Genomic DNA, 13,366 nt, shown 5'->3' with positions numbered 1-13,366 from the left:
GGAAGTGAGCGAACTGAAGAATACGGTCGTCATCATCGCCTTGAAAAACTGTATGAACGAACATTCCCCGTTGTCATTACATTAGCTTCAGATCTTGATGATGTTGTTAGAAAAATATTTCAAGTACTTCTTGGACAGACGGTTAGGTGGTTCTCAAAACCTATATCAACTGAGAATGGACCAAGATTAACGAATGAAGCTGACAAGATACTATCCTGCATTTTAGTGAGTTTTTTTTTTCGTTTTTAGGATTGACGGAGAAGTTTATATTTCATGTATAGGCATTTTGTGTCTTTCATATCTAGAACGTGAATTTGAATTGACAACCATTGACGACATTATCAGTCATATTGATAACCAATGAGATACTAATTGTTTACTATTTCTACTTTTTTTTAGTTTTCGTTTGTATGAACAACATTTATTTATGAAAAGTACTTAAAATGGGTTTTCTAATAAATTTTTTAAAGAAAACCTAATCTAAAGAAACCTCGGAACACTTTTCGCGTTTTTTCTTGTAAAAGCATAGGGGCTACTCTTTGCTCTGCACACACAACTCTACTTCTGTTTTAGGTCTTCTGTTCGATCTTTTGCTACTGTTTTAGAAGCCAATTAGGTTAATTTTATTCTAAAGGGAACTTGAAAATGACGAAAGTTTTTTCCTCGTCTGATGTTGGTGCGTTCAGAAATGAATTATTTTTTCTCCACTCTTTTAATGCGTTTTTTAAAGACGATGTATGAAGGCTTTACTTATTTTTATTTTTTTTTATTTTTTGCGCGGTTTTCCTATGATATCCCATCTTTTTTCAGGCTTAAAATACTTTATCCTTAAAAAGGAGAATTGCCAGTGCTTCTACTTTGTTCCTGCCATATTTCTGTTCTTTCCGTTTAAAAATCCTGAAAATTCTGGCACCTTGATCACCTTATTCACACATTGTTTTTTATCTCATATATTTAAAACAATTCTTATAAAACCATTATTTTTTTTCTCAAATACAAAACAAACCATTATTTTTTCTCTATTAACTGCACTTTTTTAACTACAGTGAACTTACTCGTCTGCTGTCGCGTTATCTTTTACAGTTTTGAATAGTTTTAAGAGGGAACTATCAGTTTCTAAATGATGAGACACATGTCTCTTGTTCTGCCTGACTTGACCTGCATAATTAAGGTAAGGGTTACACTTTTGAGCGAATTCTTATGATTTGTTTTAATATCTTGCAAGGTTGAAAAGAACCGCTCCACAACGACGATCGAATGGCAAGGTGAGAAGGTACTGGACATTGCCGATTATGCTGGGGAACCTCTGAGTACCATTTTGTGTTTTATAGAAGCCATTAATGCCAAAAATCAGAGACATCTGACACATTTAGAAGATCAAAAAGCACCGTCATTCTCCGCAAAAAATACAACTCTTCCATTCTTCTACTATTATTCTTCCATCCCACGACGGTGCACTATTTCTGTGTAGAATATTTTGCAGAAGACCTATTGCACCTATGCCCTAAGCTTTCGCAGGGTTACGGATGTCGCACAACGTAAACAGTTCGCCCTCAAACGAGAATCGTTGCTTGAAAAATCGTTGCGTTGCATGAAAAAAGCAGCCTGTTGATTTTTTTTTTCAAGAAATGATTGTATTTGAGTGAACATAGTATTAACGTCACCTTTTATCGTTCTATATTTTTGATTTTCAAAGTTAAAAAACATTAGAAAAAGGAAAAAGAACACGCCAGTGACCTATGTTCATAGGGTACTTTTTGAAGATGATAGCGATTTTCGAATGGGTATCTATTCCTACATACCTTTATAAAGCCCCTTCTGATATTCAGTTTCTGCTACAACCCTGCATTGATCTTACACGCTCTTTTCAAAGTTGTTTTTGTGCTTAGACTTGCAGAGCCACCTATCCCAAAAAAAGACTGTGCAGATGGAAAATATTTTGGAGTCTGAGCAGATATTTAAAGACAGGTGCTTTTTTTCTTTTTTAATCTTGTCATTGTTTTCATTACGTAACTACTACGGAATAGAATGGAATTGAAAGAAGGAAATGCTGAAAGCAATTTTAAAATTTTCCTACCTCTTTTTTCGACATATATTTTGTTAGCGCCATCTCCCTGACGAAAATTAAGTAGAGCCAACATGCCGGCTGAATGCTTCGTGGTAGACGCAGCTGCGCTGAACGAAAAATTCTTCAATGCAAGTGGGATTACTATCGCCCGCCAAAAAGCCGCCTGTCACTTTTGCAGAAGTGATTGTATCCTTTTACTATTTAGTGAAATAAGAGTACTATCGCCTGCAATAAAAGTCGCTGGTCATGTTTGCTTTTTGCCGAAGGGAGCTAATGTTGGCAATCTGTGGGGGGTTTTGACTGCAGATTGTCCGATTCAGATCATGATTTTTCTTATAACATGTTCACTTACAGTCTACAATTCCTACTTCTCTCTTCTAAATGGCTGGCCCTACCGATGCTGTATGTCCCCAATGTTAGCGACCGATAGGCACCTCAGAATCGTCGGTACTGGTAGAGAGAGGAGCTACAGTGATTAACGAAGCTAGCAAAATGCGAGGTACTAGCATCTCTGTCCAGGCTGAGAACCAAGTTCGTGTTGCTTGCAGAAAGACTTTCACAAACAAAGTATACCGGTCAAAAACTGAGAATAATAGAAGACGAAGCCTTGTCAGAAAAGACGTACGCAGAAAAAGTGGTATTGCGATCACGGACTCCCGGTTTCAATTTCCAAGAGTGTTGATTTTTCTGTACTACACGGATAAATATCAACACTAACCACAGAAAAGGTTATGATTGGTACAAGGTTGAATAAAATACTCTGAAGAGAGTATAAAGGCAGTGCGCAAAAGCCGAGGGGATGACCGGGCAAATAACGTTTTCCGCCGAATATGTACAATGTCGGACCGGCACGCAGTTGACGCCATTTACCAAGCAGCCTGTTCTTCTGTGTTTCGATCAAAGAAGAGCATTCCAACCAGATTTACGACGCGAGATCTCCCTGGAATACTCGAAGATACCGAGCCAGATAAAAAACGTCCAAACAGAGGGAGGTCAGGATACGGTGAAAGATATCAGCCGTTTCTGAGGCTATTCGATTTTTTCGAGGAAAATGACGAAGAACAATTTACTGCCAGTGAGCTTGTTGTAAAAATGGGAGAGTTTTTGAAAGAAACAGGGTTTGAACCGTAGTGTAACAAGTACTTGAAGAGCAAGGTCCTGGAATATTTCAAAGACCAGCTGGTATTTGTAACTATTGACGGGAAGGCTGACATGGTGACATTCAAAGAAAAAGCATTCGAGATACTCCAGAATTTTTATTACTTGGAAAAAAAAACTGATAACGAATAGATTGAGAAAATCAAGCTTATTTGAGCAGCAGCGAAAATTCTCAGGAGTTACATCAAAGGACTGCCAGCAAAAAAGGAATCATATGCTAAGGCATTTTGAGTTTCCTTAATCCAAGCCTATGACAGCAAAACAGTTATCTTCTGGAAAACAGCTAGAAGATTATCTACCTGGTAGTCTGATGGTGTTCTTAGATGAACTGTTTGTTGGAACCGATATTTTTTTTTCAAAGTGCTAGCCATTAGCAATTCCATCGCCCAAGCAGCTCGCCCACGTGCCCTAATTTGTCCGCCGCAACTAGGCTTAGCAGTACAACTGGATCACCATTTCAAGTCCAGATTTCTTATTTCCACTTTACACTGCTATGGATTAAAAGTTCATTGTGATAATGTGATGTGTGTGACGATGACAAATTTAGATGAAGTGCAATTTTTATATATCTGGTTAATAAGATAAAAGCCTTTTCTCTAAGTTACAACTTTGTTCTAAAAGGTCTAGGGCACTGAGGTTTTTTGTCTCTCCTGTTCATTCGTTTTTACTTTTGAACCGTACAATACCACATAGACCCTGACAGACGGTAGTAGCAGTTTTCTTAAAATACACAGTTTATTTTCTTTTTAAAAAAAATATTTTTTTGCTAATAAATAGTTTTATTTTGGTCAGGCGATGAAATGAACACCAGAAATAAATTCAGAGTCAAAAGTTGACCATTAAAGATGTGTGAAACACTTAGTTGACACTTTTTTTTCATTTTTCTCAATTTTTAGCAAATAAATAAAAAAACAATAAAAAAACAATTTTGCATCGAGCTAGAGGTTTAGGTTTTTGATATGTTGTTAAACGTCTTTTTCTTGTTCGGTAGGCGAAGAAACCATTTCTGTATCAATTTTTTCCCGGTCAAAACTTATTTTTCTCCCACTACAAGGTTTGAAGAGACTGGTGAGCTACCATCCCCTAGTTCACAGCTTCAGCTGGCTGGTATTCGCTTGCTTTGTCAGGGTTGAGACCAAAGGTAAGGTTGATCTAGTGTTTCTAGTCTTCATGAAATTCATGGTTAATTTCTCAGAAGTGTGTCCATCTCTAATTTCATTTTGTGGAGCAAAGTTCTTCACTTTGGAAAAGAAGATTAAAATAAATAAACACCTCCAGCACAAAGAGCTGGAACTCAAGCTGAATCCGAAGCACTGGATTCTCAAGGACCAGATGCCCTGTCATTCTTGAGTGTGATCCTCTGCTGCTACTACCTTAAAGTAGCCACTAAGCGCATCCCAATTATGCAATAATCACTCAACGCGCATCCGAAGTGACAGCCAACGTGTCGGACCTGGGGCAAGCACATTCAGGACTGGGGTGTTCTTAAGCTTCTGATGCAATCCGAACTCAAAGTGTCTGAGTAAGTTTGTGACTATCAAAATAGCTTGATAGTCAGTGAAGTCCCGTAATTTTAGCTACCTTGAGTTAGTTCAGTATAACCAGTACCAGTGTTTTTAAATTGTTATGAACGATTGCTGCCCCACCCAAATTGCTTACTCCTTTATGATGGGTCATTTCTTCAGGTTTTGCAACATTTGAACTGATTTTAGCCTAGCTCTCCTGTGGTTTGTTGACAAAAGCAAGCCAAGTCATTTGATCTTTCTTTTCTAATCGTATACTAGCAAAAAGTGTCACCTTAACTTTGCTCAGATTAGATCCCAAGTGGGCAGCAGCAGCAAACACGCATGCAAATTTCTCTTTTTTTTTTGTTAATTTTTCTATTCATATCTAATTTTTTTTTTTTATGCAAATTTTCAAAAGTTTAATCCTGCTGAAACTAGAGGTAGGTTTTTATTTTAAAAGGCGTCAAGAGAACGGTCCTCCAATTTTGCTGGTTTGAAAATCCTTTTACAGTAAAAAAAAAAAAAAAAAACTAAAACGATTAAAAATCGGACAAATATTCGTTTTTCTTTTACTGAAAATCCGACAAAATTTTAAAGTCTCGCACGGTTTTTTTTCGACAAAAGGGTCAAAATCTGACAATGTTGGAAAAATCCGACATATTGGGAGCACTAAAAATTGCTCATGTTAGCCTAATTTTATGCCCATTGGGATCTCTCTCTCTCTCTCTCTCTCTCTCTCTCTCTCTCTCTCTCTCTCTCTCTCTCTCTCTCTCTCTCTCTCTCTCTCTCCCCTCTCCCTCTCCCTCTCCCTCCCTCTTCCTCCCTCTCTCTCTCTCTCTCTCTCTCTCTCTCTCTCCTCTCTCTCTCTCTCCTCTCTCTCCTCTTCTCTCTCTCTCTCCTCTCTCTCTCCTCTCTCTCTCTCTCTGTAATTTTCTTTCTTACTCTCTGCCCCTTACTTTATTTTGTGTTTTTAAATTCATTGTCTTTAATCTAAATTGCTTTTTAGGATAAATTAGAAAATGTGAACCCAATAATACGAAATGTAGCCGGGGAAGCCCTTTGTGAGTTCTGCACATGGAATGTTAAACAAACCAAGCCAAAGGACTTGTCCAAACCAGATATAATCAAAAGGATCTTGAAAAATCTCTATTCGCTTGCTCTTCATCCTTCTCAAACAAAAAGAATGGGTAAATTTTTATTTATTCTTTTATGGGAGGGGGCTCAAGCATTTTCTGAATATTAATATATAACAATAGGTAAGTTTTGCGTAACTAATTTATCTCTGATTTTAAACATGGAATAATAAAAAGTTTTGGTTAAGAGATCGCATTTTTTAACGTTTTTTATTTGGAATTTCTTTGTTATGACATTATAATCCTTCTTATAATATTGTTTTATGAAAACATAATGAAGTAGAGACATTTTATGAACCTGATTTAAAGATTTAAGAAGCTTTTAAAAATGTCAAGAGTTTGAAATCATCCCTAATGAGGTAATGCTTCGCATTTGGTTGATTTTATTTTTGAGTGCTCCCTTGAGACCAAAGAAATAAATCTCAAGAAGCCATACGCCGTGGTAATTCACAATTTACTACAGCTATCTGCTAATTCCTGTTACTTAGGATACTTCCTATTACTGTAGTAATTTCAGATCTCTTCTTAATGAGATTAATGAAAAAAAAGTTGTTTTTTTTTTATGGGGGAAAAGAGCGAAAGATGAAACTTAAAACAAACAAAAATTACTGCTTCGTAGCTTATGCATCATATATCTGTAGTATGAGTACAAATAAAAACCCACTTGGGATATTTCTCTAAATCTGTGGAATTTTGAAAAACTATGCGCTTTACTGAAAGCAGATCATACATGGGGTTGTGAGAGGATTAAAACCCTCTACTAAAGTTTTATGATTCTATGGCATAGTGAAAGATTGTTGAGAGCCTTTTAGATTATTTTTGGATTTTTTCTATTGTTCTTAAGGACTATTTTGCTCCTATTCGTGTTTTCTATTTCGATTTTGTGTTTCAATTCGCTTCTGCGAAGAGCCTTGTAAATTAGTTTTTTGCGGATATTTCAAGGCTTTTATGCTCGTAATCGTCTTTTCTTATGTTGATTTTGTGCTTTCAGTAAAACGCTGGTTTTTCAGAATTTTACAAATTGAGCGAAATATTAATAGACAGTTGATTTTAGCCAATATTGCAGGTCTACCTATTTGCTTTGCCTATCCGAAATACAAATTGATCGAGATTTCTGATGAATTTGACAACTGACTACGGACCGGTTGCTCGTCTTCTGGATTTTAATGCAATAAACGTGTTTTTTTCATAGCGGGTTTGTTTTGTCAAAGCGAGGAGTTTCAAGCTCTTATCTGAATTCTCGAAATTTAATTTTGTATTGATAAATGTTGTTCTGTCAAATCTGTATAATCAGTGGACTTTTGTAAATTTTTTTCAAAACAAGTTTTTAAACTTCTTGTTACTGTAAAATGTGGTTTTCCCTTTACTAATTTGCTAAAGGGGTGAAGAGGGTAGCGCTAAAAAGGTGGAACTGTAAATCTCATGATCATAATAAATTTTCATGTGTCCCATTATCATGCTTCCCAGAACCTCTATCGCAGGAATTGTATCGAAGATTTTCGTTGCAATATGGAACTTTATGATGGAGGTATAGAAATTAATTTACAAAGAGCATTTTGATATGATCAAGAGCTTTAAAATGAGTCATTAAATGTCTCTATGTGATTTTGCAATAGACCTATACTTCTGCTATTCTGCACATAATCTATAGAACTTACTAGGGGGAGGAGGGTATACAAGAGGAAGGATGTAACACTCAGGTTTTAGGTTTTCGACCGTGAAAATCATTACCGTGCCCTTTTCTTGCTTCCTGACCTTTCTACTTCAGATATGGCATCAAAAATAATTATTTTGGTGGCATGTGGCACTTTATGGCAATGATATCAAGACATACTTATAAAAAGTGCATAGATATAATAATCAGCTTTTAAATGAGATCTCAAAGAGCTCTCTATGATGCAGCAATAGCCTGCTAGTCTTGCAGACGATTTATGAGGAATATTTAGGGACTTGGGAGGGGGGTATACAAGAGGGGGATTCTAAATCTCAGGCTTACAGTTTTCTACCATACAGATTTTGATAGTACCCTTTCCATTCTTTCAAACTTTTCCATTCAAAAAATTACACCTAAATTGCACTTTCGTGGGCAATATGCCACTTTGTGTAGGCGTTTTCCCGCAGAATCTAAAAAAGCGAGTAGACATTAACGAATAAACCGATTTAATACCATTCAATGAAAAAAACCGATGGAGTATAAAAAAGAAAAAAAATAGACAAGACACTAATTCTTCTGACACGAACAAAACAAAAATACAACAGCGAGAAACAAATGACAACTACTGCTGTCAAATCTTGGTTCACAGGCGGGACTTGATGGACAAATTTTACCGATTAATTTAATACAGAACCGTTTCTTCAGTGTTGGTAACACTGTACTGGCGCGTAACATACCTATTGCTTGTCCATAGTGGTAAACGCATCAAAAAATTTAGATACTTTCGATACAGTGAACGCAATTTCATTTTAACTGTAGCCGTAAAAATGCGCCGAAATGGGCTAAGGTACAGGCAAAACCTTAGCATTGTACACCTGGGCCAGTAAAAGAAGATTGCTTCTGGAAATGAGAAAGCAGTAACCTAGTATTTATAAAAAAGTATTAATACTAGAATTAATTGTAAAATGGGAGAGCGGCCTAGTGTTAACCGTCCAATAGAAAGGCCCAGATACGCAAGGTCATTCGCTAGCTAAAGAATAGAATGACCGAGTGTGACGCTTCGCCCAGTATCATTTCGATTTAAAAAGCAGTACTTCAGGCTTTTCAGAATTAAACTGGAGTCCAATACAGGCATACTTTTGTTGTAACTTGATCAAATTATCTTCAAGCCCTCGCAGAAACCGACTCAGGTTCAGTGCGTCATTCGCGTAACCAATCAAAGACAAATTTATACCGCGCAGATTATAAGTCATAAAAGTGACTTTGATTGTGGCTTTACATTGCTATTATTAAATGGTTACAAAATAGCACCTTGTCTTATCCTCTTCTTTACCGCGAGAAGGGGATTTCGACGTGGAGAAGCAGCAAAATCATAGGCAGTTCAATAGCGCTGCCTAAGTAAAGAGTGATGTGGGCTGTATGTATTATTTGTTTTTTAAATGCCCTGGGGGCATTTAAAGTTTATATAGAAAGGGTAGTCGTATAAACTTCGGAGGGGGCTCATTGGACTGGTAATCAGAACTTATAGTGCCATCTTTAAGATTCCGAGCAACCGGAGGGATACCCCTTCCCCCACCCACACCTCGTATTTTCCCGAATTGTATATGATGTAAGTTTTGAGATGGCCATTTGTTCTCGTAGAAACTTCTAAAAGGGCTTGCTAGATTGGAAATTGAAGGGGATAGTGCCCCTTTTAATAGTCGAAAGTAATAAAAGGGCAACTAACCCCACGCTTACACCCACCATTTCCCCAAATACATCCAATCAAAATTTGGAGATAGTTATTTTGTTCAGCGTAGTTAAAAGGCCCGGAAAGTATTCTTTTGAGGATGACAACCCCCCGCAGCCCTCAGGGCAAGAGTTGTCAGTTATGTTATAGGGCTAACATAAAGTTTGTGGTCGCGAAAACTTTGGAGGGGGCTCATCGGATTGGCCATCAGAAGTTCTAGTATTATATATACGATTAAAAGTGATCGATGGTCGGATACCCAACACACACACTTGGGGTTTTCCCGAAATGAATCTGGTAGAAATTTTTAAATAGCCATTTGTTGTCGTAGAAACTTCTAAAAAGGCTCATTCGATCGGAAGCTGAAAGAACTAGTGCCCATTCCAATAGTCAAAAGTGATTGGAGGACAAGTTACCCCTCTCGCACGCCCATTAACTCCCCAAACACATCCAATCAAAATTTTGAGATAGCCATTTTGTTCAACGTAGTTGAAAAGTCCGGAAATTGTGTATTTGAGGACGACAACCCTCCAAAAGCCATCAGGGCAAGGCTTGTAAGTTATGCCCTCGGGGCAAATAAGGTTTATTAAAAAGGCTAATCGTATAATATGATCGAAAAGGGTTATTGGATTGCTAATCTGAAGAGTTAGTGTCATTTTTGAGACTCAGAGTGATGAGAGGGAGGATAGCCCCCCACACATCGTATTTTTCCGAATGCAGCTGATAAAAATTTTCAGATGGCAATTTGTTGTCGTAGAAACTTCAAAAAGGGCTTATTCGATTGGAAATTGAAAGGACTAGTGCCCTTTTTAATAGTTGAAAGTGATTGAAGGTCAACTAACCCCCCTTCCACGCCTACCATTTTCCCAAACACACTGTAACTGAAAAAGGTGTTCATGTTCGAACTTCAGCATCATGTTTGAGCGATGTAGACACAATGTATTTTTTTATTTTATTTTTTTTTTTTTACTTTTCTTACTTTATAAATAAAAAATTATCAAAATTGTAAAGGAATAAACATCAGTACATGTCAATTAAACTGATAATCCACGGTTATATGTTTTATTTTTGTTTTTTCAATAAAACACAAATTGTGTTCTAGTCTTGAGAAAACTTGGGTGTTATCAGCCCTACTCATGTTAATTTTTGCTCATTTCGAGCCCGACTTGGCTTTTTTTTTTTTTTTTTTTTTTTTTTTAGTTTAATTCATTTACTGATAGTGATTTGTGGTAGTTTTACGCTTGGAAGATTTTTGACTTTATTTTTGCTCATTCTTGGCTTAATGGAGCTTTTGACTTTTCTTTAAAAACTTGTTTTGTGGAAAAAGTATGTATTTAAGGTTGACAACCCACCCCCTACAGCCCTCAGGGCAAGGGTTGTAAGTTCTGCCCCGGGGCATAAAAGCTATAGATAGAAATGGTAATCATATTAACTTTGGAGGAGGCTCTTTCGATTGGTAGCATCCTCCGATCACTCTTAATATTAAAAAGGACCCTAAAACCCCTAACTACCAATCCATTGAGTCCCCTCCGAAGTTAATACGATCATGATTTCTATTGAAAGGGCTAGTGCCCTTTTTAATAGTCGAAAGTGATTGGACGGCAACTAATCCCCCTTCCACGCCCATCTTTTCTCCAATTACTTCCAATCAATATTTGGAGATACCTAATTAGTTTAATTTAGTTGAAAAGTCTGGAAATTATGTATTTAAGGCTGACACCCCTCCCCCCTACAGCCCTCAGGGCAAGGTTTGTAAGTCATGCCCAGAGGGCATATAAGGTTTGTATAGAAAAGCTGATCGTATAAACTACGGAGGGGGCTCATTGGGTTGGTAATACAATGATTTAGTGCCCTTTTTGAGATTCAGAGTGATGGGAGGAAGGATACCCCCCCACACACACACATAACCTCGTATTTTCCTGAAATGTATCTGATAGAAATTTTTAGATGGCCATTTGTTGTGGGTGAAGCTTCGAAAATAGCTCATTCGACTGGGAATTGAAAGGACTAGCGCCTTTTTTAATAGTCAAAAGTGTTTGGAGGGCAACTAACCCCCTCTCTCACGCCCAAAATTTTCCCAAACACATCCAATCAAAATGTTGAGATAGCCATTTTATTCAATGTAATTGAAAGGTCCAGAAATTATGTCTTTGAGGATCAAACTCCTTCCCCACAGCGGTGTGGGAAGGGTTGTAAGTAATGCCCTGTGGGTATATAAGGTCTATATAGAAAGGGTGATCGTATAAGCCTCGGAGGGGGCTCATTGAATTGATAAACAGAAGTTCTAGTGTTTTTTTTTTTTTTTTTTTTTTTAGATTGAGCGTGATCTAAGGGGAATACCACACCTCGTATTTTCTCAAAATGTATCTAATAGAAATTTTGAGATGGCCATTTGTTGTCGTAGAAAGTTCAAAAATAAGATTCATTCGTTTGGAAACTGTAAGGGCTATAGCTATTTTTATTAGTCTAAAGCCCCCACGCCCATAGATTCTCAAAAGGCATCTAATCAACATTTGAGATAGCTGTTTTGTACAGCGTAGTTAAAAGGTCTGGAAATTGTGTCTTTGACAACCCATACACCTTCTCAAGACCAGAACATAATTAGCTGCTATTACTTGCGCTTTACCGAAAACAAAACATGTTAGAAATGTTTTTACTTTTTCTGCTTTCATAAATAAAAAATTATCAAAATCTTAAAGGAGTAAACATCAGTATATGTCAATTAAACTGATAATCCATGGTTATATGTTTTATTTTTTGTTTTTTCAATAAAACATGAATTGTATTCTAGTCTTGAGAAGGCTTGGGTGTTATCAGCCCTACTCATGTTAATTTATGCTCAGTTTGAGTCTGACTTGGCTATTTATTTTTTTATTTATTTTTTTTTTTTTTTTTTTAGTTTCATTCATTTATTGATAGTGACTTGTGGTAGTTTTACGTTTGGAAGATTATTTGACTTTATTTTTGCTCATTCTTGGCCTAATGGAGCTCTTGACTTTTCATTAAAAACTTGTTTTGTGGAACAAGTTTTTTAAATTAACCATATAAGAAGATAATATAATCGTTAAGTAGTAGAGGATGCCTGAGTTTAGCTTTTAGATTTGCATTCATGTCAGCCAGGGGGGCTAGGGTGCAGAGGTCAACACTGACCAAACCCATATCCAATAATATCTCCTCTTGAAGAAGCGAATCAAATTCGTGCCTTACATCATGGTCAGCTAAAGCAAAACCTTCACGTATTCTTCTGCTTCAATTAAAGCAGAAAGGAAATGACCACACTCAAGGCGAGATTGAAAACCGAACAGATGGGCCTGAACTGTATATTTAGTTTGCAACTCTTCAATTATCAATTACTCAAAAACTCTACGAAATACTGTTGCAACTGTTATTGGGTGAATAGACGAACACTTGTAAGGAGGGGTTATTCTTTTTACTTCAACTGAAAAAGAATCAAGTACACATCCCAGGTTAAATATAATTTGGTAGGGGGGACTAAGTGCTCCATAAACAATTCACGACACAGCGACAAATGCTGTGCAGAAATCCCATCATATCATCAAGACTTTTCCTTGTTGTTAAAGGTGGGGCTGTATGTAGCTTATAGAAATTTTCAGCTGTCACAATTCTGGTGGCATGTTTTTCATTTAGATGACTATACATTTTCGAGGAGTTTCAGGCTCTTGTTGAATATTCCTGTAAACGTTTTTTCAAAGTAACATTTTACTATTAATACAGATCGATATAATAGTTGGTATTCGTTAATCACCTGCATATAGAAATTTATAACTGTGCATTTTTTTAAAACTCTTTTTGAACTAATGGTAACTATGGGTAGTGAATCGCTCTTTACTTGGTTGTAGCTTACCGTGCAACAATGATGCCACTAAACAATTTTCTAAGAATCCCTTGGATGTAACCCTTAGCTTCAAAATTAACCCTTAAGCAACTCTTTTCGATGTTCAAAGTGCTCTGTAAGCGTGGAAGAAAAAAAAATCAAAAAGAAGATATGGTTATCATGAAGTGTACAGACGTTTTCAGGGGGGACTTTCTCGCGTTGGGATGGGGTGGGTCGGGGGGAGGGTGTTACGTGGGAGGATCTTTCCATAGAGGAATTTTTCA

At 36.8% G+C, this 13,366-nt stretch overlaps 1 protein-coding gene across 2 annotated transcripts in view; it reads left to right on the top strand.

The window, feature by feature from the left end:
• The window catches only part of LOC136026920 (DNA-dependent protein kinase catalytic subunit-like), a 197,971-nt gene that overhangs the window by 142,962 nt on the left and 41,643 nt on the right, over positions 1-13,366 (top strand). For both annotated transcript variants that reach the window (XM_065703758.1, XM_065703768.1), the window contains exons 18-19: positions 2-225; positions 5,738-5,918. In XM_065703758.1, the coding sequence (XP_065559830.1) occupies positions 2-225; positions 5,738-5,918 (405 nt within the window). The remainder of the gene's footprint in view (position 1; positions 226-5,737; positions 5,919-13,366) is intronic.

The sequence above is a fragment of the Artemia franciscana genome, chromosome 1 (assembly GCF_032884065.1).
Source record: "Artemia franciscana chromosome 1, ASM3288406v1, whole genome shotgun sequence".
Taxonomy (NCBI): Eukaryota; Metazoa; Arthropoda; class Branchiopoda; order Anostraca; family Artemiidae; genus Artemia; species Artemia franciscana.
Note: the sequence above shows the minus strand (reverse complement) of the source record. Positions and strands in the feature narration are given on the sequence as shown.